Consider the following 24,766-nt stretch of genomic DNA (forward strand, 5'->3'; position numbering starts at 1 on the left):
TTCACTGCTGCCCTCAAATTATCAGCTCTAATACAATGCCTAGTAATAATGTTTCATTTTTTCCTCTAATAAGCTGCTCAAAGCTCAAAGCCTGTTGCCTCGCACAATAAACAAAGTAAAACATGCCAATTTGATACAACAAGTTCAGATCTAACTCAGCATTAGCACTCAATCTTGTCAAGTAATTACAGGCTTACTTATTAAACCCAAACAACAACATGACAGTCTGGTCAACTATGTGAGTGTGTGTGTGCGTGTGCACTCTGCAATCAAGGATAACCACGCCCCCTCCATCAATTCCAGCCAATCACGGAGCGAGTCTGTGGCACACTGACATAATTGCAGCACAGCAAAAACAGACCCAACTTCGTGGTATTTTAGGTATCATAACAAACGGCGTGTACGCAGCTCGGCGGGGGAGCGGGTTGAGCTTTGTGTGCTGCTCCGTAACGCTCCATACGCCATGTCATCCCGACTGTAAACAGGAGCTGCAAAATGGAGCCAGGGGGTAGCCTCTCCGGGTCTTATTGCCGTCATAAAACCATGCTGGGTGCACATTTATCAACATTATACATGCGGGTGTAGCGCAAACACTATGCACTTACAGGGACTTTTATTGTAACACATTAATAAAAGGAGTAATGCTACGGTTTTGCCTTTATGATAGCGCGAGCGCGTAACGGTATGCGATCTGCGGTGACAGCCTGTATGTTCAACAGCATTCAACCCTCCGTCTCCCGACACAATGTGCACACTCGCCTTTCTTGCTCCAAGACACAAACACAGCCGGTTTGACATAATGACAGTGATGCGGACAGCTTGCAAACATCACACAGCTCTGTCAGACAGCAGGAATGCGACTCATGAAAATAAGACGAGCCAACACTCGCGCAGCAAACTAATAACGGCACGAGAAAGCACGAGAATATGATCGCAAACCTACCTCCGGGGACTGAACAAATCATCCATTTCTGACATCGAGCCCTAAGGTTGGGTGGTGACACTGTGTGTATAATGCTCGTTGGAATTAACTCCCCTCTCCCACCTATTTCTAGGTGCTCAAAATGGAGAACCACGCATTCGCTCCGGAGAGGTATTCACTGAGCTTGTGCTGTGACCTCAGCCTGCACGTACAGCGTCGCAAGCTCGGCTCGCTCCTCTACAGACACTACTGAGCATGTGCTGCGACCTCAAAAGAGCGCACACACGCAGGCACACACAGAAGCAGACCGACACGCATGCAGGATACGGAATTCATCTCTCCTCGTATGTCTGCGCCATAATAAACAAGAGTGAAATTGCAAGGCTGCAGACACCCCGCTCAGAATACCAAACGATCAGAGGAGAGAGGGAGGGAGGGGGGCAGGGAGGGAGCGGAAGACTGAGAGTGAACAGGGCCCTAAAGGAGGGGGTTCCCAACCGGCAATCCTCAGCGCCAATAACAAGGACAGCTGTCACTGCAACACGTGAGACTCTTCAAACAACACCAGTGGATAATAACAATGCGAGTTCACCAATTTTCTTCGAGCACCTAATTTGATTCAGCAGCTCATCATGTGCAAATTCAACACATAACATGTGCCACAAGTCCTTCAGACAAATCCCCCATTTGTGTATATTCTGGGCTAAAACTGACAAAAACTGGACATGATAGATGGTAAATTACAATATATAAAACGTTTACATGTTTACATATTCAAATAAAGCTGGAGAACCGTATGCCTCGATTTACCTTTGTATTTGAGCATAGCAAAAACGCACTAAAATATAACCTACTGTAATTTTACATTTACACAAATTATCTTCTGACATGTCCTGTCTGTCATACCTTGCTCAGGTCTACAGAGTCCATCAAACTTATTACAAAGGCTATTAGATCATTTCACAATGCTGCCAACTGAGCCGGTATAACAAAGATAATTTATGAAAAGTCTATTTTAAAGCAAAAGTCAATCTCTATCACTTTAGTACTACAGTAATATTAAATTGTATGACCAAAAGGACCAATAATCAGTGAAGCCACTAGATATAATAAAACAAATATAATAAATCATTGTTAGTATGAAAGGATATGTTTTTCACAGTAGACATTTTGTCATAGCAGGAAAAGCACAGGTGTTACTAATAAAATTAACGATGGCTGTGTTCCCAGTAAGCCCTGACAGAGAGCCAGCATCCACAACACCAGGATCCTGAACACGAAGCAGCTAAGTGCACTTCAATCATCATTAATTTGTACCATTCACACCTGTGCTTTTCCTACGGTGACATGTTTCATCCTTTCATCCTGATCAAACAAATGACTTCAAATATAACCGATGAGCTCCTTGTAGATTTTCCAATCCAATATTAATTCTAATGTTAAAAAAAAGATCAGTAATTAAAAGTTGACATGTAATTTGACAGATATCAACAAACACCCAAACAATTATAAAGCCATGGGGCTTTCCCCCCGGCTCATTCCCCATAATTACACCACATTCTTTGTGCACTGATAACATTGTCATCAATAATGAGCAAACAGCATCATTAGACGTACCACTGTGTAACCAAAGCCATGCAGTGAAAAATTATTTTTAAAAGTTCCATTATTTTTAATAGTATTTTGCCTCTGCTGGGTGATACTGTGAGAAGCAAATATCACAACATTTTGAGTGTCCTTGTTATATTTAGTTTCATTAGGGATGTATTACATGGTAATTACTGTGACACTACTTAATCAAAACACCAACATCTTGTCTCTTCATTATTGTCATCTCATCATGTTAGCTGTATTATGTCAGTATCATGCCCAGCAATAGCTAATGGCTATACAACAGCTATAATTTTTGATGGTGGCAAAAAAAAAGAACAGAAAAATAAGCAATTCTGAGGATGTCACCTTGGGTCTAAGAAATTGTGATGTGCATTTTTAAATCATTAAATCATAAATGTATTGATTGATTGAGAAAATTATCACCAGATTAACTGGTAATGAAAATAATCATTAGTTCCTGCCCTATCATACCCAAATAATGTCAGTGTTGTGCAGAGTTGACCCAGAATGGATCAGGAAAGGTACTGTATCAGTGGATCAGTAGCTGGACAGAAAGCTCCTCACCTGGTCTCTGGGTTATATCCGAGGATATAGAAAAAGGAGTCGATGCGGGCTTTGAACTCCCTGGCAGCAAAAATGTCGGAGAAATGGGAAATGTTGCATTTCCCCCTGTGAGAGAAAAGACAGGCTTTATTAGACAAAAACAACTATGTGATACCCTAGCAGAAGAAGACATACGCCTTATTAGAAGCTCTTGGGGTTTTTCATGTACTGGAGGTGACAAATATAGCAGCAGGTATCTAGTCCCTGTCAGTGCCTGCTGACTTTGCTGGGAGACATCAGACTCTGGCTACTGAACGCATAAACACCGGCTGAACATGTCACCTCTGCCTCGTCTGCTGCAGCTGAGGTGTGGCAGACAGACGCCGCAGAGATCTGGATAGGAATTCAACCTGTTTGTCTGTCTCCCTCCCGCCACGATCACCCCCCCCCCCCACCCCCCCCCCCGAGCTGAGAGGGCCGAGGCTCTGACCACATCTTGATACCATTTCCTGTTTCCAGCACCCTAGTGTCTGGCTCTATCAAAATAACAGACATCTCAGGCATATGGAGCTGGGCTGCCTTACAGAGAAACAGCATCTTCCTCCCCCTGAAAAGATTAACGGGTGCTAAGGAGGGCCGTCTTCGGAGAGCTGCGGCATTACAGCATCCCACTGGAATTCCCTCCCGTTTATCTAAAGCCTGGAGAATAAGTCAAATCAAAGGGTGCTCTGTGTAGGAGAAGTTGCAGCTAATTTGCCCTGAAATCAGTGGTTTCTGTAAGACATGGCTTTGACTGCCCGCCGCTGCGCTGCTCACAGATGGTTTTGGTTAAAGGAAAAGGGAAGTGGGAAAGGAGGGAAGGGAAGGGTGGTCAGCCAGGAATGGCTGAGAGAGACAGGGAAACAGAATATATAATTTCAGAGCAAGAAAATAATCGAGCCTATCCGTCCTCTCTCCGACATTAAGCATAGAGTGAGTGAGTGCCATCAGTTTTCCTCTCTAGCGGCTAATGTTCTGACAGGTGTGTGCACGGCAGGGTTGATGCAGAGCCATTTTAATCTGTGTTTTAATGTAAGGCAACATGAGGCACATGGTCTATTTTGAAAGCATGGTAAACATTTCTTTAAACCTTTGAATGTTATATAAATGCAATAGTGTTGTACACATAAGAAATAACCTGACAAAGCTGCAAAATGCATTGTTTGCAATTTGCAATTATGTATGACTATATAAAGGTGACAATCATCTAAACATCCTTTGTGTGTGTTGGAATTTCTACAGTTTCTTTTACCAATTGTAAAGGAGTTTTTCTTGACCTGTAATTTACTAGTAGTACAACACAATTTACTATTAGAACAGAGTTGGTTCATTGAGACTTGATAAAACACGGGAATAATCTAATACTGTTACTATCTTGCCTTTGTTCAGAATGCTACTGATACATCAGGATAAATACTGTACATTGTATTAAGGAGTTATTCTTCTGCCTCTTGAATCTGGTTCACAGCAGCGTTTCATGATAGTGGTGTGTCCATAAAAACACAGATGGTGTTAGTAACTAGTCTGTTGGTGTATATAACAACAGTATTTGCTTGAAGGATGAACTGTTTGTATAACAGCAGAAGATTAAAACGTTTTGTTCACAAAAGAGAATTATATCTTAATCATATAATGTGCAAAGATATAACAATAATGCATATGGATTACTGTAACTCATATCCAACCGGACAGCAAATATCCAAACTTAAATCACGGGACGTGACACCACAGGAAGTGCCTAAATTTTCCATAATGCAATAAAAATGAAACTTTAATTTAATAAAGAATTTTCATAACCACAGAACTGGGACTGTTTTCAGTTTCAAAATAGGCGACAACTGTTGAACTCAACAGACAAATGCAACAAAACACCACAAATAAAAGCTGAGTGTTGTAACAGGGGCACTGTACTATAAATTCTAGCAATACAATTGCAGCAGTCGTGAGTGTAAGAGAAACCTACAGAAAACGTATAGTGTTTCTTCAAAGTGCAGCTTCTACCTTCTACCAGAGCTAACAATACAAAGCTGTCAGTGTGTGTGTGCGTGCATGTACTTATGTTTGTTTACCTGAGAGCAGCAGCATGATAAGTGTCCACATAGTCAGAGATGAAGAGTTCTCGACTCCGGACCACAGGGTCTGTGATAACCAGCTCCCGGCCAGAGTCTGGAGGAGGGAAAACACAAGGGTACTGAATACATATCTACATTATATATAACTTTAAAGAAAAAAAACAAAACTCATTCATCTTTGACAACGAGGGAACAGAGATAAAGTAGCTTGGGTAAATGAACTCACTAATAAAATCATGACCAGAGTTCTGCGTACACCCAAAGTAACAAGTACCTCTGTGGAGGTCAATATTATGCCACATAATTCAATAAAGCCAATAAAGTGTGTTTCCCTGAGGAGAGGACATAATGTTCAGTTCTCCAGTGAAATGACCCTTGCGGGGGGTTAAGACGCATCAGCAGCACCAAGAATGAGCCGGGACTCACCGCTGACAAATGACCTGAGTTGTTGCGTGCTGTGGCCACTGTGCTGTGGCCTTGTGACATCAATTCTAATAATCCTGAGTCCCTGCTGCAAGGACGGACTGCAGATAGCAGCGTGTCGAGTTTCACTGAAAACAGCTTCTGGAGGGGGCAGCATACGAGGTGTTTGTTTGATAACCTCAACAACACACCTGGATTAAAGCTTTTCCCTTGACACAAGAGATACTGGGATTATTGTAGAAAGGGAAAACAGCATAACACCCTGTTAAGTTGAAACTGTGACTGCAAATGCATCTGTTCTCTGGTTACAAGGCTGTTTTTACTCAGTATATATTTAGAGTTGGCTGTATTCTGCCAGCTAACTGAGAAAAGCTCAACCATTGGGGGCACGGTAGCTAATGAGAACTGCCAACTGTTAACAGGATGTGTCAACAGGTGAGTGTGTGTTGTGAGGAAGTGTACACACTGCTGCTTTTTCTCAAAACTGGGCTTGAAAAGAGACATTCTTGAGAGAAATACACCTAAGAATCTGTAACTTTACAAAATAAATAAATCATTAAAATCAAGCTGTTAACTGTGGGTGTCTGTGCATTTACAGACTGTTCATAGCAAGAACACAGAGTTTTTACTGCCGAATCAGCCAAGTGCAACATCAAAGATGTTCACGTCAACATTTCTGAGACAATATTTTAGGCAAGACTCAAAGCAGGATTGAGAAAATATTAATGAAGGATATGAACTGATTATTTAAAACTATTAAAAGTCAACACAAATTCTGACTTTCCTTCATGACATGTCTTCTTTGTCTTCAGGATTTGAAATGTGGTTGCTAAAACAGTGACAGTGCCTATGTTCCTGTAGATGTGTATGTGTCAAGAGTGTGATGAGCCCACTGGCACTGATGGTGTTGAGAGTATTTGTGTGTGTGTGCTCAAGGGCCACATGACGTGGGTTATTAACACTTGACAGTGCTGCTGTCTGGCCTGAAGGAGTGTTACCCAGGGAACAGCACAGAGCCTCGGGATTGGCTCAGCTGCCTGGGACACTGTCTCCTGGTTTCCGTTTGAAATGCAATTTGCAGCCAGCTCTTATATCCCTTAACAGTCTAGAGCACAGAGGCAGGTGTGTGTGTGTATGTGTTGTGGAGGAGAGAAATTGAGTGTTGTGTTACAGAGCAAGTAAGTGTATTTACTTGTGTGTACTGCATATGTACACATGTGGCTGTGTTTCAATGCACACAAGGCAGCCTCACCGTTCTCATTGTTGCGATCCTGCACCAGGTGCTGGTAGACAGAGTCGGGCACCTCTGACTGGCGGTAGTACCATTTCACATTCATCAGCAGATGGTCCCGTTTACTCTGTAACACAGAGAGACAGAGCGAGTAAGCAGGAGACAAAAAAAAAGATCCAACGCTAAGATAAACACATTTTGTTTGATTACGACGTCACAAACTGGCCTCTTGGCAAACAGTGATGCTGTGCAGACGCATTGTTTATGACTCACACTGACTGATGCCAGAAAGCATGCAGGGAGACCAAGTCAATTAAAAAGGGATTGCAGAGCATTTAGAGCCTTAATAAAGTAAACAGTGGGATGGCCGCTGCTGGATGAAATATGGAGAGAGAATAACCATGAGGGAGATGGATAAATGTTCAGTCGTTGCCATCTACAAATCAGCTCTCTGCCTTGGTTTCTCTTCACTTAATGACAATATTCAAATGAGCTATTAAATGATTTTAACATACTATTAGTTCACTAATGCACAGGTACAATATCACTTTTTAAACCATTCTTTAGACTTCTTACTCCTTAAGTGCTGCCACCTACTGGTGTTTTGATAAAATGCAAGTCAGCAGTCAGCCTGCAACTCTCTAGCCGACCAGCAAGTGGCAGCACTGAGGTGAGCAGAGAGCTTTTCTAGGGCCAGTCAATGAAAAAATAAAGAGAGGGAAGGAAAAAGGGAGGGGGGTGGGAAGAAAATGGTAGAAACTGAGGCCAGCACTAAGGTGAGAGATGAAAAGGGCAAAATACTGTTTTCATTTCATGTTATAAAATATTTATTGTTCCTTCACATAAGCCCAACTGACCGTCACAGTAGTTTGAAAAGAACATTAGAGAGACTGCCGGGCTGGGTGCTGGACTGCGACACAATCCCACTGGCCCCAGCTATCTTTATTAGGGACTCGGCTGCACTGCACTGTACTGAACTAACCGACTGAGACACCTGCACCACCACTGGCACCACCCATGGAGTACATGAGAAATGAGCATATGGAAAAAATGTAAGAGGGGAAAAAGTCTACGGTAATCTAAGACAGACAGTTAAACATCCGTGCTTTCCAGGCTCTTAACTGTATCTGTGTGTGTGTGTGTGTGTGTGTGTGTGTGTGTGTGTGTGCACACAGGAACATGAGGTCAGAGTAAAGATATTTAAAGCCTTTACAGTACATTGTTCGGTTATGTCACTGGGGAGGAGACTGAGCACATGCAGCCAAGCAAATCATCACCTCCTCTAAACCTTCAAGCCCACCTCTGGTTTTCCAATTCTCTCCATTCCTTCCTCCTCTTCCTCCCTGTCTCCCTCCCCTCCTCCACCTTTCTAATTTCCAACCCCTCTACTCCACTACCTCTCCACCATTTTCTTTCCCTCCCTTTCCTCCTCCAACCTTGAGCAGGGAGGAGGAATGAGTGAGTAAGTGAGCCTGGACGTGTTAAACAGCAGCTGGCACGCAGTCACTCAGCTGCATTTACTGCTCTGGATGATTGTGTGAGCATGCACGCAACATCACACAACCACACACACTTAGCTTGTGATTCAACAGAGAGCCATACTGATGGACTGAGACACAGACCCCCGAGCACGTAGACATACCATGTGTGAAGAAATGTGTGCAATGACGTCATGTCCCTCCCCCTCCCAGCAGTTGGCCCACCCATCCCAACCTCTTGTCTATCCAGTGTACAGACACTGCTGCCTTCTAGACTAACAGGCTGCCTGCCACAGCAGTATGAGTAGTTATCCTGCGCTTATACATAATTAATGCTTTAAGGAGACTGTAAATGCTGCTAGTGTGCTACCTGAACATTTCATTTTCTGCCTGTGAAACCACAAAATCAAAGGGATTTCAGAGAGCTCCAACACAGAGCCTGATGCAAACTGAAAAGCACAAGCATGCAGAGAAGACGCACAGAGGTTTTACACCTTATTCATGAGCCTTTATTATTTTAAACCAGCCAAACGAACCAAAGCAGAGAGCGAATGTTACTTCAGCTATCATCAGTGTCCTCGTCTCTACAGAGTAGCTGCCGCTCTCCAGAGCAGATTGCTGTTTAGAAGCGCACAGCGGCATTAAGCCCTCTCAGGCAAAAGAGGGAGGGAGATGGAGAGAAAGACTGAGAGTGCAACATATGGAGCACGTAGTGGGAGTGAAGCATAGCTTTCAATTATCACAATTCTATAAACATGCGGGGTGGAAAAATGAGTAGATAATGCAAGGAGAAAATGAAGGGGGATGATAGACAGCTCAGACTCGCCACACGAACTACTAGTTGTATTGTCTGCGTTTTGCTAAGCCTGCCATAGAAAATGACAGAGAGAGAGAGAACATATAAGAGGGAACCACAATGCTGAATTGATTAGAGACATTCCACGCTGAGTGTAGAGAGCTGAGCCCTGCACAGTGTCAGCCATCTTTGTCTGTCCTGCCAGAGGCTAAACATGGCCCTACCCTCCCTCCTCCTGGGCCCTAAACCCTGGGAATGCTGCTCACTGTGGAGAGGCCAAAAGACTTACTAACCCACTACTGAGAAAAAGAAATGAAACAAGAGTAAAAAAAAAGAAGAGAAAGTGCAAGGGAGCAGAGCAAAGGAGATAGAGGGAGGGGGAAATTGAGGAGAGAGAAAGCGGTTGGATTAAGGTAGGAGGTGCAAGACCTTCTCATTTCCTCTGACTTAAAATTACAACTATCCTCCTCCTGCTTTACTGAAACCCCCAGGGTACAAGGCTGCCCCTTTATCCACTGAGGAGATATAAATCTGGGAGTCATGCTTTGGGGCTGAACACAATGGTACTTCCCCTCCCTCCAATGGCTGAGCCCGGCCTGTGGCATTCTTGGGCATACTCCTCACACAGAGGTTTGATTATACACCACTTTACTGGCTGTGCGTTGGAAAATATTACAAGGTTTTAAAGTATATTTCTTTTAAAACGACTCCAAAATGTATCTCTGTTAATAAAAAGTAAAACAACGCCTTTTCTAAAAGCAGCCAAGACAAACCAGGCATTGTGTGTGAGTCGCTTAATTCTCCCTCTGACTAGCTAAAGGTGGCTGGCCCCTTGGATCTATAATGGCTGTGCAGTTTTCTTTGTGTGGCTGCATGTGTGCAGTCAACTCTGGAGCTGGGGCCCCTGTGTACGAACACACCACTACAAAGACTTGGGGGGAACGAGGGAAATACAGAGGGCAGACTATCCTTTTTTACAAGGTTAGGCTTTAAATTTGAAAAGAAACTAGCTCTTATTTGAGGGAATAAGGAAGGATAAAAATAGACTTGAGTGTGGGATTAATTCTGTGTTTTCAAGTAAGAGAGTGCAAAATCAATACAGTGCTTTTCAATGCAAAACCAATGCTAACACTAATACCCATTCCTGTAAGCCTTTCGGTGTTTGGGACAGTGAAGCCCTATGTTCTCCCTCATATGTTTACAGTGGCCTTTACAATATGGCTATTGCCTTGCAGCCAAGCCGAGCTGTGACAAAACTGAGAGAATGTTGTTACAACCTGTAACCCTCAAACCTAATGCCCTATTCCTCCTCCTCCTGACACTGTAACACTAGAGCTTTACTTTAAACAAAACCAGACCCTCCCGCTCCCACACGACAGGCCCCCAGTGCACCTCGTTAACAGGAAACCTCTGTTTATTTTCTCTGCTTTTCAAACACTCTCTTCTTCCTCTGCTAACCCTGTTAGTGACCCCCCCACCACCACCACCACCACCAGTGACATCAGCAGCCAGGATCTATGACTTCCTTCAGAAGGTGGCAGCCAGAAGTAAGGAAGGAAAGACAGATCCCAAACACACACAGACAAAGGAGATGGCGAGAGGGGAGGTGGGGAGGGAGGGAAGAGAGGGGAGGTCAAACAGACAAGAGCTGCAGCAGCAGCAGCTCAGTGTTAGCCAGGAATGTCAAGCAGTTCAGCTAGGCTAGCAGACTGTTGAGCTAACAGCTTAGTTAGCTAACGCCCCCTGGGGCAAGGGGAGGCTCAGGTATGGTAAGATCAGGGCTGGTACCCGTGTGACATTGACAGGCGGAGGCTCAAAATGGCACGTAGGGCGGATTGTGGGAGTGTTCACCTCACCCGCCGCCAGGGGAGAGTAAGCACAAGCAAAGAACAAAAGGCTGATTGTGGCATTTGGAGGCAGAGATGGGATCTGGGAGGACTAATCTGCTGCTCCGACATGATAAGATTAGAGAGGGGAGGCAGGCAGGAAGAGCTTGCTGGGAAGATCACACATGCAATCGCATAAACACACACATACACACACACACACACACAAAGATGATGGATCTGATTGGAAGGGTTTTCCACTCGGCTTTCTCTCTTCCTCATTTTCCCTCTCTCACTTATTTTCTCCCGCTCTCTCTGAGACAGAGAGATCTGCCAGCACACCAGCACTCAATAAGCACTTCCATCTGGACGACAGAACACACACACACATATTCAAAAACTGTATGTGTGTGTGTGTATGTGAACGTACACTGTGGAGGTACAAGAGATCTGCTGTGCTCACGCAATCTTCGACATCTCAGTGACTGACAAAGGAGGTTGTTAAAAAGAAATGCCAGCATGCTGTGTGAGCAAACACACATACAAGCAAATGCACTCTCTCTCACTAACACACACACACACACACACACACACACACACACACACACACACAAATAACAGGCTTTCAGGATAAGCACCACTATTCTTCTCCCAACCCTGCAGTAGAGCAGGGCAGGCTGGGACTCTGTGTCAGAGGTAAGAGAAAGCACCTCTAAATCAGGCTGTCAGAGCCAACAGCAGCAGCATGATTCCACTCTGCAATCCTCCTCTCCTCATGGGCTTCACAGCGAGTACTTGGCTACTTGGAGGAAGGAAGGATAACCTGCCCCTCAAGCCTCCTTTCTCTTAGGCATATATAATAACACTAAACAAATGCTGATTACATTGTTTGTAAGGAGGAACTATGCACAGCCCCCCACCCTTGGCAACAAGAACAAATGGAGAGAGTGTGGGAGGCAGAGGGAGGAGCGGGAAGGGAGGAGGTGAGGTGAGTCCCAGCTGTGGTGGCGGTGCTGGCAGGACCTTTGCGCCGTGCCTACACAGGGGTGTCTCTCTCTTTGGCTTGACCTGTTTGGATATTAAATCGGCGCCCTCTGCTTTGAACACACTGGGCCCATCTGTCAGCCCGGCTCCATATTGGATTGGATGAGCATTAGCCATTTCAAAGTGGGCAGATTTGCTCTTGTTGCTCTTTGTGTGGTGTGTGTGTGTGTGTGTGTGTGTGTGTGTGTGTGTGTGTGCGCCTTTGAACATGAGCGCCCACGCCTGCCTTAAATTTAAAACCCCCCTTTCAAGGAATCAAGCAGACATGCATAAATCACTTTATAACAGTTGTGTGTCACTGTACAATTTGTCGACATACACTAACACATCTGAGGATGTTAACAGGTCCTCCCTGTCACCCGGGTAAAACAATGGAGTAATGGTGGGAGAGATGGAGAGAAGAAAGAGGAGAGGGGTTGAGTCACGTGGAACCCACAGATGATACTAATTAGGACTTGAGGGCTGAGGGTCACTACTGGTGGATCATACTGCCAACCACAGGCACACTTTATACACTGGAGAGTCACAAGCACCACACACGACTGCCACATCTGAGGTGGGGCTCATCCAACACTTCCCCTTCACTACGATGCCGATAACAAACAGGGCTAATTGCACCCGTCTTTGTTTCATCTCTCCTTTATTTCAAATGGATCCCGGTGGGAGAGAGTAAATTAATGGCAGAAATAATAAGGAAAATGCATGATGTTGGCCACATTGCCCCCTTCCTTCTAGACAGAGAGGGGCGGAGAGAATCGAGAACACTAGCCTTGGCTGCTCGCTCCATAAAATACCCCGGCTGTGTCCAACTTAAATATTTGTCTTTGCCTCCAACACACTTCTGCTGAACGGTGGTTTTAGCCAAGAAATTTAAAACGAGTTAAGTGATGGTGCAGAGAGCAGCACAGCGAAATGCAAAAGGAAAGAGGATATAAAGAATAAAGAATATATTTAAAGAACAAATATAAAGATATAAAGAATAATGATGATCATTAGCTGCACAACACAGACAAGGGGCACCAGGGACCTCACAACTTGTGTTGAGTGGCTTAGGCTACACAGACAAATACACAGGCACTTCATTCTGTTTTTATTGAGAACACAGTCAGAAATCCTTGCAGCACTAGCAGGGTATAGACTAGAATGCAGATCCAAGTGAGACTTCAAACGCAGGCTGTGCGAGGACAGATGGAGGCGGTTAGGAGAGCTCATATCTGGGTGTTCAGATCATAATACTGACTTTATTTCCCAAGCTCTCCCTCTCAGCCAGACATACAGTTATAGCCTGCCAGAAAACATTGTCATTTCTGCCTTCAGCCTTTCATTTAGCCGCTTCAAAGCCATCTCGCTTTGATACCTGGCTTCCTGTGTGTGTTAGTGTATTTGGCAGTGTGTGCGTGCCTGTGTGTGTGTGTGTGTTTGCGTATAGCCCTGGATGTTCTCTTGAGAGCAGAGACTTGCCTGGTCTCAAGGTAATACCCATGAGTCAGGATTCAGAGTCAGACACAGACACACACGCATAAATGGGGAATGCTGACTTTTTTGGACAACACAGGCTTCCTTTGTGTTGTGCAGAGTGTTTAAACGGTCTGGTGTTTTGTTTGGAAGCCTGTTTGCCTGTGATCCATTATGTTAGCTTTGCCTTGTTAGCATAGCCTGGTGAGCTAATAAGACATCTTACTAAAACTCATTGGACTACTGCTGTGGAGGAAGAGAAGGGGGACTGCTCACAGAGAGGGGTGTGCAGAAAGGATATGAATATCAAGCTCTGTGTTTGTGTGTGTGTGTGTGTGTGTGTGTGTGTGTGTGTGTGTGGACTTGTCATATTGGATGTCTGCCCAGCCAGCTAATCCGGACCCTGTGTGTGAGTGTGTACGTGCATGTGTGTTCGACTACCAGAGGCAGCCTCCTGAGCAGGGTATGGCAGAGAAGGAGTTGGGGGCTGATTGAACGCTATAATGGAGGACAGGAAATGAGAAGGCTTGCTTAAGCCAATGCTAATCGATCGTCACCCTGGGTATAATTCACACACACAGACACAGACTCACACATACACATGAAGATTTAACTTTCAGGCTAAAGTGTAGGTTAATGCAGGCGTAATAAATGTGAAAAGCAAATAAGATTTGGCCAAGGGTAGGATATTTGTGTGTGAGTGTGTGTGCATGTCGTATAGCTCCTCAACAACTCAGTGGGGAGTCAGAGAAGTGTTGTGTGTGTGTGCCACTTCAAATACTGATGGTGTGTGTGCTTTGAGAGGGATGACGGAGAGCTGGTACAAAAAAAGAGAACAGCGTGTGTGTGTGTGTGTGTGTGTGTGAGAGTGAGAGAGAGAGAATGCTTTGGAGGTCTTCTCGATGTAAGAGCAGCTGTCAGGCCATCAGAGGAGTGTCTATAGGGAGTGTGTGTGTGACATAGATACAGAGAAATTGAGAGGCTTGTTGTGCGTGTGTGTGTGTGTGTGCTGGTCTGTATGGTCAGCTCACGTCGATACACAGCTAATAGGAATATTTATGATCCTTCTAACACCCGCGCACGCACACACAAACACCAAAGCTCATTTCCACGTACACACACAAACTTACAACGGTTCCTGTGTAAGAACACAAACACATGCCGAGGAGAGAGAGGAGTGGCACTGCACAGCCGGAGATGAAGGCAAATAAGCAGAGAATAAGAGCACAAGTATGCAAAAACAGATCTTAACGCTGCATGTAAAACCGGACGGACAGCCTTGAAGAGCTCATATCACCATGAGCTCAATCAGTTGTGATTGTATTGTTTTATCTGGCCACTGCTTCTGAAGATATCCATCTCCCTGTCTCTCTCGCCACCCCCCCACCCCCCTCTATCTCTGTCTGAAGGTGACCTTGCCTGTCTGTCAGTCTCTAGTGATGACACTGGCCCTATCAGTAATACATCATGTAAGCTGTGTATCAGCCAGATGCCGCACACTAGCTGAGCAGTGGGTGGTCTATCAGGCATGCTTGCTTTGTACAATATGCAAATAATCACATGCAAATTACCTACCCGTGTGTGTGACGATATATCAGTGTGGATGCAAATGCAGCAGGCTATCAGATAAGAATGTGTGTTAACAAAAGATTTAAAGAAGTTACAGGCTTTTCACTGAATATAGTAACCGCTCACAAAATCAAAAGGCTACTCGCAGCAACTGTAAGTGTGAATGCTGTGGAAGAATGTGATTATAACACATGTGCACACACACACATGCACGCACGCACAGGCCAGAAGCTCTGAGCAGCCTCCTGCTGTGCTACAACAAGAGATGTATTGTAGACAACACAGCTGCAATAACAAGGCTGGCCCAGTGCTAGAAGGAGCTGTGCTGCATGACTCTCAGTCTAGACCGGCAGTAACAGCCGCCATATTGTAACACGATTATGGATGGATTTTCTGTGAGTGTCAGCGAACCACATCTCAGTCTATCTGAAACACGTTTAATTCCACCTGAACAGTGGGAAAGTGTTTCCTGTTTTGCTTCCTTAATTCAATCATTAGAATGTCAAAAGCAAATCTGGTATCAGTTAGAAAGTCCAAAGGCGTTTTTAAATTGATGGGAATGGTTGAATTGTTCACATCTCTGTGATAGTATTATTGATTGAAATTTTTATGCATTCCTCCTACGCAATTAACTCGCCATTAGAGATTTCACATTTTACAGTGCAGGGAAATTCAAGGGATGTTTTGCATTTTGTTTATCTTAGGCTGTCAAATGGGTACATGGTACTGAAGGTAGAATGAGTTAATGAGGCAAACATGCAAATTAGGAAGATTATTTGAATCTAAAAAGAAACATAAACAAGAATAATACCAAAAGCACTGTGTTTTTAATTAGATATGACTGAAAGATTGCCAGTGTAAGAGCAGAATAAAAGGTGTAGGAAGGTATACACTATTGCATTTAGCAAGGCAGAAACAATGGAAATCCATGCTGAGACTGCGCCACATTATTACAACTGCTACTGTCAAGTGCTAAAATACACCTTTAGATACTTTTGCACACACTTAACACATCATGCTGAGACTTTAAGCACCTGCTGATAGTCTATAATGTTAGATGATGTATTTCATTTTGCATGTCATTAAGTCCTGCACAGTCGATGGGAAGGTAGAAATGTAAAACTGATCTATGAACTGATCTGAACTTTTCCTTTGTAAAGTCTGCAATTTTCATTTTGTTTAATTTTAGTTTTTTTTTTTAAACAAAACCATCCCAAGAGAACATTCAGCTGACAAAGTATGTGATCACTGGATGACTGCTTTGCAAAGATGAAAGAAGACATCATGTTTTTTAAAAACATATTTTTAAACCTTGCAAATAAAAACTGCAGCCCCTTGCAATGTCTCTGCTGCTAACTTCCCAAGCTGTATAAAATACACATGGTTAAGGTAACAATTGCTCGTTAATGCAGAACATGGAAAAAAACATTGGAGTCGTGATGAACGTAGTGTGTCAAACACGTTGGTTATCGTTCGCACATACACATGCACAAACAGAGCGCCCACTGAGAGAGAGCGCGAGACAAAGAGGTTGAACAACACACCAACATCTCTACTCTCTGCAACCCAGGCACATCAAAGCCTTCTCCGCCCATTTATCCGTGTGTGTGCCTGTAAATCAAAAGGCATACTTTGAACACGCGCACACACACACAGGCTCAGACTGCATTTGCTTTGTGCAGCAGCGTCCAGGGCTAGGTAGGGGAGGCAAAGGATTTTGCTGTAGACGGGGGAATTACTCGCCTCAGCTCACTCTGTCAGGGAAGAGAGGGGGATGACTGTTTACCCGCAGTGAGTGAGAGAAGGAGAGGAAGGGAAAAAAAAAAGAGAGAAGGAACAAAAAGACAGAGAGGTCACTGCTGTGTCTAAGACTGTGCTTTCTTCTCTGCAAGTCACCTATCGCTTCACTTTCACCCCTCATTTGCCCCTGCCACCATCATCCAAAGGTGACACACACATACACACGTCTACCTGTCTTTTAAAAAAATGGCTGGAGGATGTGTTAGATAAGAGGCCAGGTCAATGTAATTAGTTGTAACAGTGTGTTCAGGCCAAGATACTATACACAGGAACAGAGGAAGAATAAAGGCACAAAGACATTCAGAAACCCACAGCGAGGAAAACCAAGGAATGTACCCCCACACACACACACACACACACACACACACACACACACACACACACACACACACACACACACAGAGAGAGAAGATCTGTGCATCCCAGTGTGACCATATGGTTTGGCGGGGAGTTCCTACCCACCACAGAGGAAGTGTCCGTTTACAGTGTACAGTTCAGTTGTCCGCCATCACATCCTGTCTCCCAGCTCTAAACGGCCATGTGAAGCCTGCTCAGCTCAGCCCAGTCACGGCTTTGAAGTTAAATCAAGCAAAAAGGAGACACAGTTCACCATACCATGCAATCAGCATCAGCATGAGCTCTGGTAGGGTGCACGCAACCTCAAATGACAACGCAAAGGCAGTATCAAGAGAGAGCTGTATGTGCTACAGCTTGTGCACGAAGCTAGGCTGTTTTCAGCCACTTCTGTTGGCAGATTCTCACCTCTTCCCCCCCCCCCTCTGTTGTGGTAGTGTGATTGACATCCACCTGTCCTTGGGTGGAGGGTGATTAGGTGTTCTTACAGCTGGCTCTTTGTAACGGAGTGGATGCTTGTAATAGATTGTGTGTGTAGAGTGATATGATAGGCTGATGATGGAATGATCCAGCAGACATTGACTAACAGTCTGTGGAGTACAACAGGGCGGGGTTATTGATGACTCTCTTAAACAGTGGATATCATTGCCATGACAGCCCATACATTATCACTGCGCAGCCACACCCCATCACCGGCCCTGGACCAATGGGCAGGCAGCTGCCGAGGAAACAATCCCCAGCAGTGTTGGAATGGTTGAGGGAGAGAGGAGAATGCTAAATGTGCCACTTCATCTGGTGATTGACACAAAGCCTCTTGTTTACCGGCACCACTGAGATTTGCATCTTTTTACCGTTGCACCTCCCTCTCGGCTTCGCTCTCATTTCTGTTCTTCTCCTCTGCGCCCCCCCACTCCCACAATCCTCCCTGTTTGTGGCGGCGCTGCATGAAGTGGGTATTACCCCACCCTGCTGCTATGATATTGATCAGCCTCCTCCCTCCCTCTCTTCTTTTCTCTCTCCTCTCTTCATAGCCCACTGCATTGATTCCACCTCTCCCTCTGAGCCCGCCAGCTAGGAGTGATTACACAGGCTGCTCACACACAGCGATGCAAGCACACGCGCGTGCGCGCACATACACACAATCACACACATTAGAGTCTTTGGTAGGGACGTGGGGATGTGTAGCCTTGCTTTACTTTAAAGGCTATAAAGCTCAGCGGCTGCTGCACTAGCCCAGAGAAAAAACTGCTTCTTTTCATTTAAGGAAACCAATGACTGCAAGCTTACCATGACATATTGCCATAATAAATATCGTTGTTATAGCATGTTAGCATAGCACATAGGCAGGCTGGCATAAAGCTGGCTGCGCTCTAGTGGTTTTTGTCAGGGTGGTGCTAAAGATGGCTGTGGTGGGACTTGACAGGTGGGCTCTAGACACCTTGTGATTCTGTGCAGAACCTTCACAGAGCTGATACACACTCCTTATATGGGCCTGCAGTGCTGCGCTCACCATCTAAAGACTAGCAGCTAGCCTCCTGAAGTCAAAGCAGTTAAATGAAACAGAGAGTGGGTGTCGGAGCTACACAGACAAAAGACTTCATCAAGAGCCAAAATCCTAAAAAAAAAAATTAAAATAAATAAAAAAAGACTAACCTAGTTGTGTGTAAAGCTACACTGCTCTAGTGAATTTCCACACCAAAGGCTGAGCTTGCCTCAACTGCTGCTGGCTCATCTGTACACACTTGCACATTAATTAGTTAAATACCAAGCCTCTCCCGGTTACGAGATAACATCTACACTAACAATAGCTGGTGGAGTGTGAAAGGTTTTGGATGGGGAGTCCTAGCTGATGAGCTAACAAGGGCAGTGTAGGCCGATGCCACAAGAACAACCACTTATCTCTGTGTAACCTCTTTCTGGCAGCTGCAACAATCCAGCAGAGAGACTACAGCAACAGGCCAGAGATCCCACATTTTATACACACACTCGCTGCCATTTGGCATTTAAATGGCATTTTGGCGTGGCAGCAAACAGTTTGCACCTAATTATGGCCTGTTGCTGCTGTGTCGTGAGTCAAGCGGGAGTCTTGCAGGAATCCACACTAGTGCGCGGCTGTTAAATTTACTCTCTTAAGAATAACCGACACCTCTGCCTTTCGACTTTAAACTGAGGTGGACTGAATGTGAGTGTAGGGAATGGAGAGCTATAACATGAAAAATGTTAACAGGTAAGCACAGTACAAACACAGGCAAAGACAAGGAGGGAGAGCAAGGACAGGGTGATCAATAGTAGCAATCAATATTCTCTCTCTGTACCTATCACTGTTTGAATTTGTACTCGTATTGCACTGCAATATAACCTCAAAGTGACTTTATTTCAGCTGTGTGATCTGATAAACAAAGTATAAAATTTTACTTACACCAAACACCCGGCTAGCAGCCACAATAAGCTAAAGCAGTGCTTTGACAAATAACATTATGTCTCATTATCACTCAAAGTAGGCCCATCTGAAAACCCCTCTAATGACCCAGTGAGGCATCTTTAGAGATAACATTTTGGGCCAAAAAGTACTCCAAGAAGACAGTCAGCCATCTGTTAACAGCAAGCTCCATCAGTCCCCTACAGGTCCTGTCACAAGTCTACAGCTAGAAGAGTGTAAGCACAAGTTCCACTGTGGTGCACACACTGAAGAAATTAGGTGTGTGTTTTGTGTAAATGTGTGTATCTTGGCTCTGCGGGGAGGAGAGGACAAGAGGTCACTGTCTATACAAGGAGCACACCTAGACAGACAGGGGTCTCAATCACCTCTAACGCCCCCTCCACACCCTCCACTTGCTGATGGAGAGAGCTCCTCGCACTCATCCGCCAACTCCATTACCCACTCCGACAGGGCCGCTCATTAAATCATTCCATTTCACCTGGAGAGGAGGGTGAAGGTAGGAGACGGAGAGGTGGGAGGAGGAGGACGGGAGAGTGTTTATTTTTTTCTTTACCATGTCCTCTCTCTTGCTGGTGTGTGAACTGATTCGGATTTGCCCACGTGCTGGGCCACTATCAGTAATGGGCCCAAATCCCCCACCCCCTCATCCCACGATACCTAGAGGCACAAGATTCATCACAAGGACCAGACAGTAGAGGAGAGCTAGAAAGGAGAAGTCGAAGAGGAATAATGTGGAATAAGGTGAGGAATGCCATAAGATATGAGAAGTGCAAATGATGAGAGCCTATAAAGAGTTATTCACCCTCAAATGGGGAGGGCATTATGGCGATCTATAAATGGGCTGTTAAGCTCAATAGCCCAAGGTTAGCTTGTCGTGCTGCTGCAGTGAAAGTCTATACAGCCAACAGTATTAGTCCTACCATAAACGCACAGCCAGCCCCATCTGGATTGAAAAAATGTATTTAAAATGCTCTGATAATTTCAATTAGCTCCAAAGCAAGTAAGAGAAGGAATTCAACAGCATGTCAGATAAAGCTCCCGACACAGATTGCCATCCAGGGCAGCAGCTCGCCTTTACAACTGTATAGGGGCAGAGGAGAAACCACTGGATAAAAGACATGGGGATTTGACAACTGTACAAAAAAAAGACTTAGGGGAGGTCTGTATTTTCTTAATCATTTCATTAAGATAGTGCTTAGGCTAATTTAACAGTAGGCTTAATAACGCAGACTTTCCTCCCTCTGCTCTGTACACAAGTGTTAACTGTCTGCTGGAACAAAGGCAGCTCTGTTCACAAACACAACACTGCCAAACTGTTAAGTACATTCCTATAAAGAGAAGAACAAAGAGCGTTTGAGCGTGGCGGGAGCAGAAATGAATACAGCTACTGAGGGGATAGCACAGCTCGGCCCTTTGATGCCAGGAAATGTCTTTACCATTGCGGATAGTGTTTATACTTCTTCATAGCGCACTGTTTAAGATCGAGGCAACAATAAAATCAACTGGTAGTAGCGTGAAATCTCAGTGGCGATGGTGTTTGGGAGCAAACGGGGGCTAAGAAGGAGGGAGATGGGGGCTGAGGTATGTGCAGCAGACGAGTAGAGGGGATGGCAGAGAATTTAGAGGTTTGGACTGGGTGGTTTTTGGTAAGCACAACAGAAGATTTAGGGTTTCACAACGTAGAATAATAAAGTGTGCAATGTTTTGTGTGTGGAAGCAAGCCACAAAAATGCACAATACCTATGTGCAGAATAAATGACGTGTGCGTATGTGTGCGTGCGTGAGTGAGTGTGGTGAAGCGTCTCCAAGCCCTCGCAGCTGCGGTTCCCTGAGTCCATGTGATCCATTGGCGGTGACAGACAGGCAAACACAATTTAGACTCGCCCATCAAAGCACATGCAACACCAGTCACAGCCACTGCGGGCGGAAATGTGACGCACTTAATGGAAAGCACACAGTCCTCCCTCTGTGTCCAAAGAAAGACAGTTTAAATTTGTCATTAACTAAAATCCGGGAAAACCTGTTTGTCCTGCCCCTCTACTCCTTTTTTTCCCAGGCATTTTATGTTAGTGTTTTTTACTGTACACACTACCAAAGACAATCATCTTTTTGTGTTAGAGAATGTGAGACTGTGCTCAGTCAATCTGCTGGGATATTGGTGCATTTTATGGTCCAGCGGATTTTACAAAATCTACTAAAAATCCTCATTTGAGTGCAGAAGCTTGAGTTGTGAGCCCTTCACCACTTTTATTCGTTGGTTATGGAGCAGTTCCAGTGTCTAAATCTTGATGACATGACTGATAAGGCTCTTTGGTTTCTAGGTTTAGAGGACGGTTTTTCTTGCTCACATATACTGACTGGACTGCATTGTTGTAGAGAAATGGTGTATGAGAGCTCTTTAACATTGTGATATTCCCCTTTCGTGATCAAAGAGTGAGCATATGTTAGCCAGTTGTGTTGTATTAGATCAACAAGCATTCAGAGATGGAGGATAGATAAGTTAACTGTGAGTCAAGCTGTAACACATGTACAGAATGTCAGAGGGTATGCATGAGATTGCGGTTGCTGCTGCAGGGGAGCTGCTTGAGATGGCAGCCTGCGGTGATGTTGCTGTTGTTTTAAGGGCTGTGTGAGGCAGCGAGCTCCAAGGTACAAAATGTAGACATTCCTCAGACCTCACAACAATCCCTGAAATTTCCTCCTCTCGTGTCTGGTCCTCTCTCTGACCGATGTCCTTGCCCTTCTTCCCCTATTTCCTTCCTCTGTTTGCTCTCTCTCTCTCTACCAGCGAGAGTTAATTTGCACCATGTGTTCCGTAATAGACAAAGAGAGAGAGAAGCAAGAAAAAAAAATAGGACCCCAGTGGAAGCGTGTGAACCCGATACCACTGTAAATCTGCACTTCCACAGCGTTACCCTCTCACCCCTCCTCCTCCTCTCCTGTTCTCTCTCATTCTTTTTTTATTGGCATGTCACACATTGGACAAGCTGGAAATTACACTGAGCTGAGCTGAGAACCAGTGGTGAAGCACGCCAGATACCCACTTAAGCTGAGAGAGAGAGGGGGGGGGGGGGAAAGGGGAGGAGGGGGAGGAGAAAAATAGGGGACAGGAGGGAGAAGTGGAAATGTAAAGTGGGAGAGGACGAGGAGGTGGGGTAAAATTAGCCGTCCATTTTCAGAACAGAGGCCAATCCAATTAAAGCTTGACCAATCCACGCAAAAGTGTTTAGTGTCTGGTTACTACACTCAGCACTGGGTGGCCAGGCAAAGACAAGAGATTTGCCTCTGAAATCAACAGTCCCTAGAGCCACTAACAGATATTATTAGCTGAAAATGATGAGAAACCATGACACAGTTCTATGGTAGGTACTGTGAAAATGATCTAGCCCAAGTGACTGTAAGACACTATGAACATTAACCTACTTCAAAGGACCCTTCACCCTCTAATTTAGCATGCAGCCCCCTATGGAGGAGTCGACTGTTTTCATTTCAACAGGAAGACCTGGTCAGGTAATTAAACAGGCCCTGTCATTATTTTCATATACAACGACTGGGTTGGGAGTCCTGTAGGTTTTGACAGCGTCAAATCTACCTGCATTTCTTGGCGTCTTTGCTACATTTGTTTTCCCACTTTCTCATCAAAGCTGGTGCCAAAGAAGATAGCACTGCCTGTTTGCTCTTCTGCTTTAAAGATAAAATGTAGTGCTCCATGCCGGAGCGCAGTGAATTTGCTTCAGATGTTAGTGAAGACATCAGAGGAGACATTTTCACTTGTGATGTGCCAGAAAAAAAGAGAAAAGTGTCTGAGGCACCACTGAATATTTCAATAACTCAGCAACAAGGGGTGGAATTAGCACTTGGATATATATGCAAGGCCCAAATGTCATCTGTCACTGAAAAATGATGTGACGAATTTGCATGCATCTGTGTGTGAGAGATGTAGCCAAGTCGGTGAAAGTAAACTCAACTAATGAAACTCCAATGGGGGAAGAGTGGGCAAAAAGGGCCTCTCTGCTGAATAATTTAGCAGTGGTGGGTCAAAGAGGCGGCTATTGATTGAGCTTTTAAAGAGCCTTATGAAAATGCTATGGCCGCTAGCCTGGCCCTTCAGCCTCACCAACCCCCACTGTCCGGAGGCTGCACCCTCTCCATCTGGGAAGGTAATCACCACTCATAAAAACACACACAAAACCCCATTTTGATTTCAGTCTGTCTCGACTTCCCTCCCCTCCTGTATTCTATCCTAGAGAAAGAGATAATCCTATTGGCTGAACAACTAGTTTCCATAGCAGCATTTAGCTAATGCACAGGGAGGGCAGTGAGGGTGAGAGAAAAAAGCGTTATCTGTCCAAAAAGATGAAAAGAGGGGAATGCAAGGGAGAGTAGAGCCAAGGAGAGGGTTGGCTTGGTTTTATACCCACAAGGAGAGCTGAATACAGCTTCTTACACTCCCTGGGTCTGAACAGTGTTGTTATCTCAACCTTGCCATTTGTATTGCTTTATTTATTCATCGCTGCGCTCGTGTGGACAATCAATCTAACCTGCCTCCCCAAAGAGAGACAGAGCTCTGTAGCCGTCTGAGAGATGCGTGCCTGTCTCCATCTGATTTGAGAAATGCACTGAGCTTGCAAACTGACACCAGAGTCAGACTAGCACTTGTCAGTCTTGCAGATTAAGAGCATGCTTGCATAGAAACAGCAGCTGCCGCAGCTAGTGACCCCAACACCTCGGCTAAATGACCTAATGTTATTACAAAGAACGGCATTAATGGCTTCACCTCAATGAAATTTCAAGTGTGTAGAGACAGAGGAGGAAGGAGGGAGTGGGAGGGGGGGAGGCAGGATTGGTGGGGGAGAATACCTCATGGAGGAGCATTAATCAAAACGGTCATAATGGGGAAAGTCACCTGATACTGCCAAAGCAGCAGTAAAAAATCCTTTGCTCACAGGGTTTAGTCACAGCCAACTGTGAGGGGAGGAAGGGGAGGGGGCTATTTGTCAAATAAAGGCAGGTAATCTGAGCAGAATGAATTTGTTCAAATCAAAAAAATTGTTCCACTTCATGTGTTAACCTGCTACAGCCTACCACAGTTAAGAAGTGTAATGTCAGCAGCCATTTCTGGTCTGTTTTCCTTTCCTTTTGGAGGTAAGAGACAATGAA

The 24,766-nt window shown here is 44.8% G+C and overlaps 1 protein-coding gene across 7 annotated transcripts in view; it reads right to left on the reverse strand.

Moving 5' to 3' along the window:
• The window catches only part of rerea (arginine-glutamic acid dipeptide (RE) repeats a), a 122,335-nt gene that overhangs the window by 32,446 nt on the left and 65,123 nt on the right, over positions 1-24,766 (reverse strand). For 5 of the 7 annotated variants that reach the window (XM_018665881.2, XM_018665880.2, XM_018665879.2 and 2 more), the window contains 3 exons: positions 6,866-6,971; positions 5,188-5,284; positions 3,101-3,205 (listed from right to left, as the gene is read on the reverse strand). In XM_018665881.2, the coding sequence (XP_018521397.1) occupies positions 3,101-3,205; positions 5,188-5,284; positions 6,866-6,971 (308 nt within the window). Of the gene's footprint in view, positions 1-943; positions 1,327-3,100; positions 3,206-5,187; positions 5,285-6,865; positions 6,972-24,766 lie in introns of those variants that run through there. The other 2 variants (XM_018665884.2, XM_018665886.2) reach the window with 2 other exon arrangements.

Source organism: Lates calcarifer, linkage group LG6, assembly GCF_001640805.2.
Source record: "Lates calcarifer isolate ASB-BC8 linkage group LG6, TLL_Latcal_v3, whole genome shotgun sequence".
Classification (NCBI taxonomy): domain Eukaryota; kingdom Metazoa; phylum Chordata; class Actinopteri; family Centropomidae; genus Lates; species Lates calcarifer.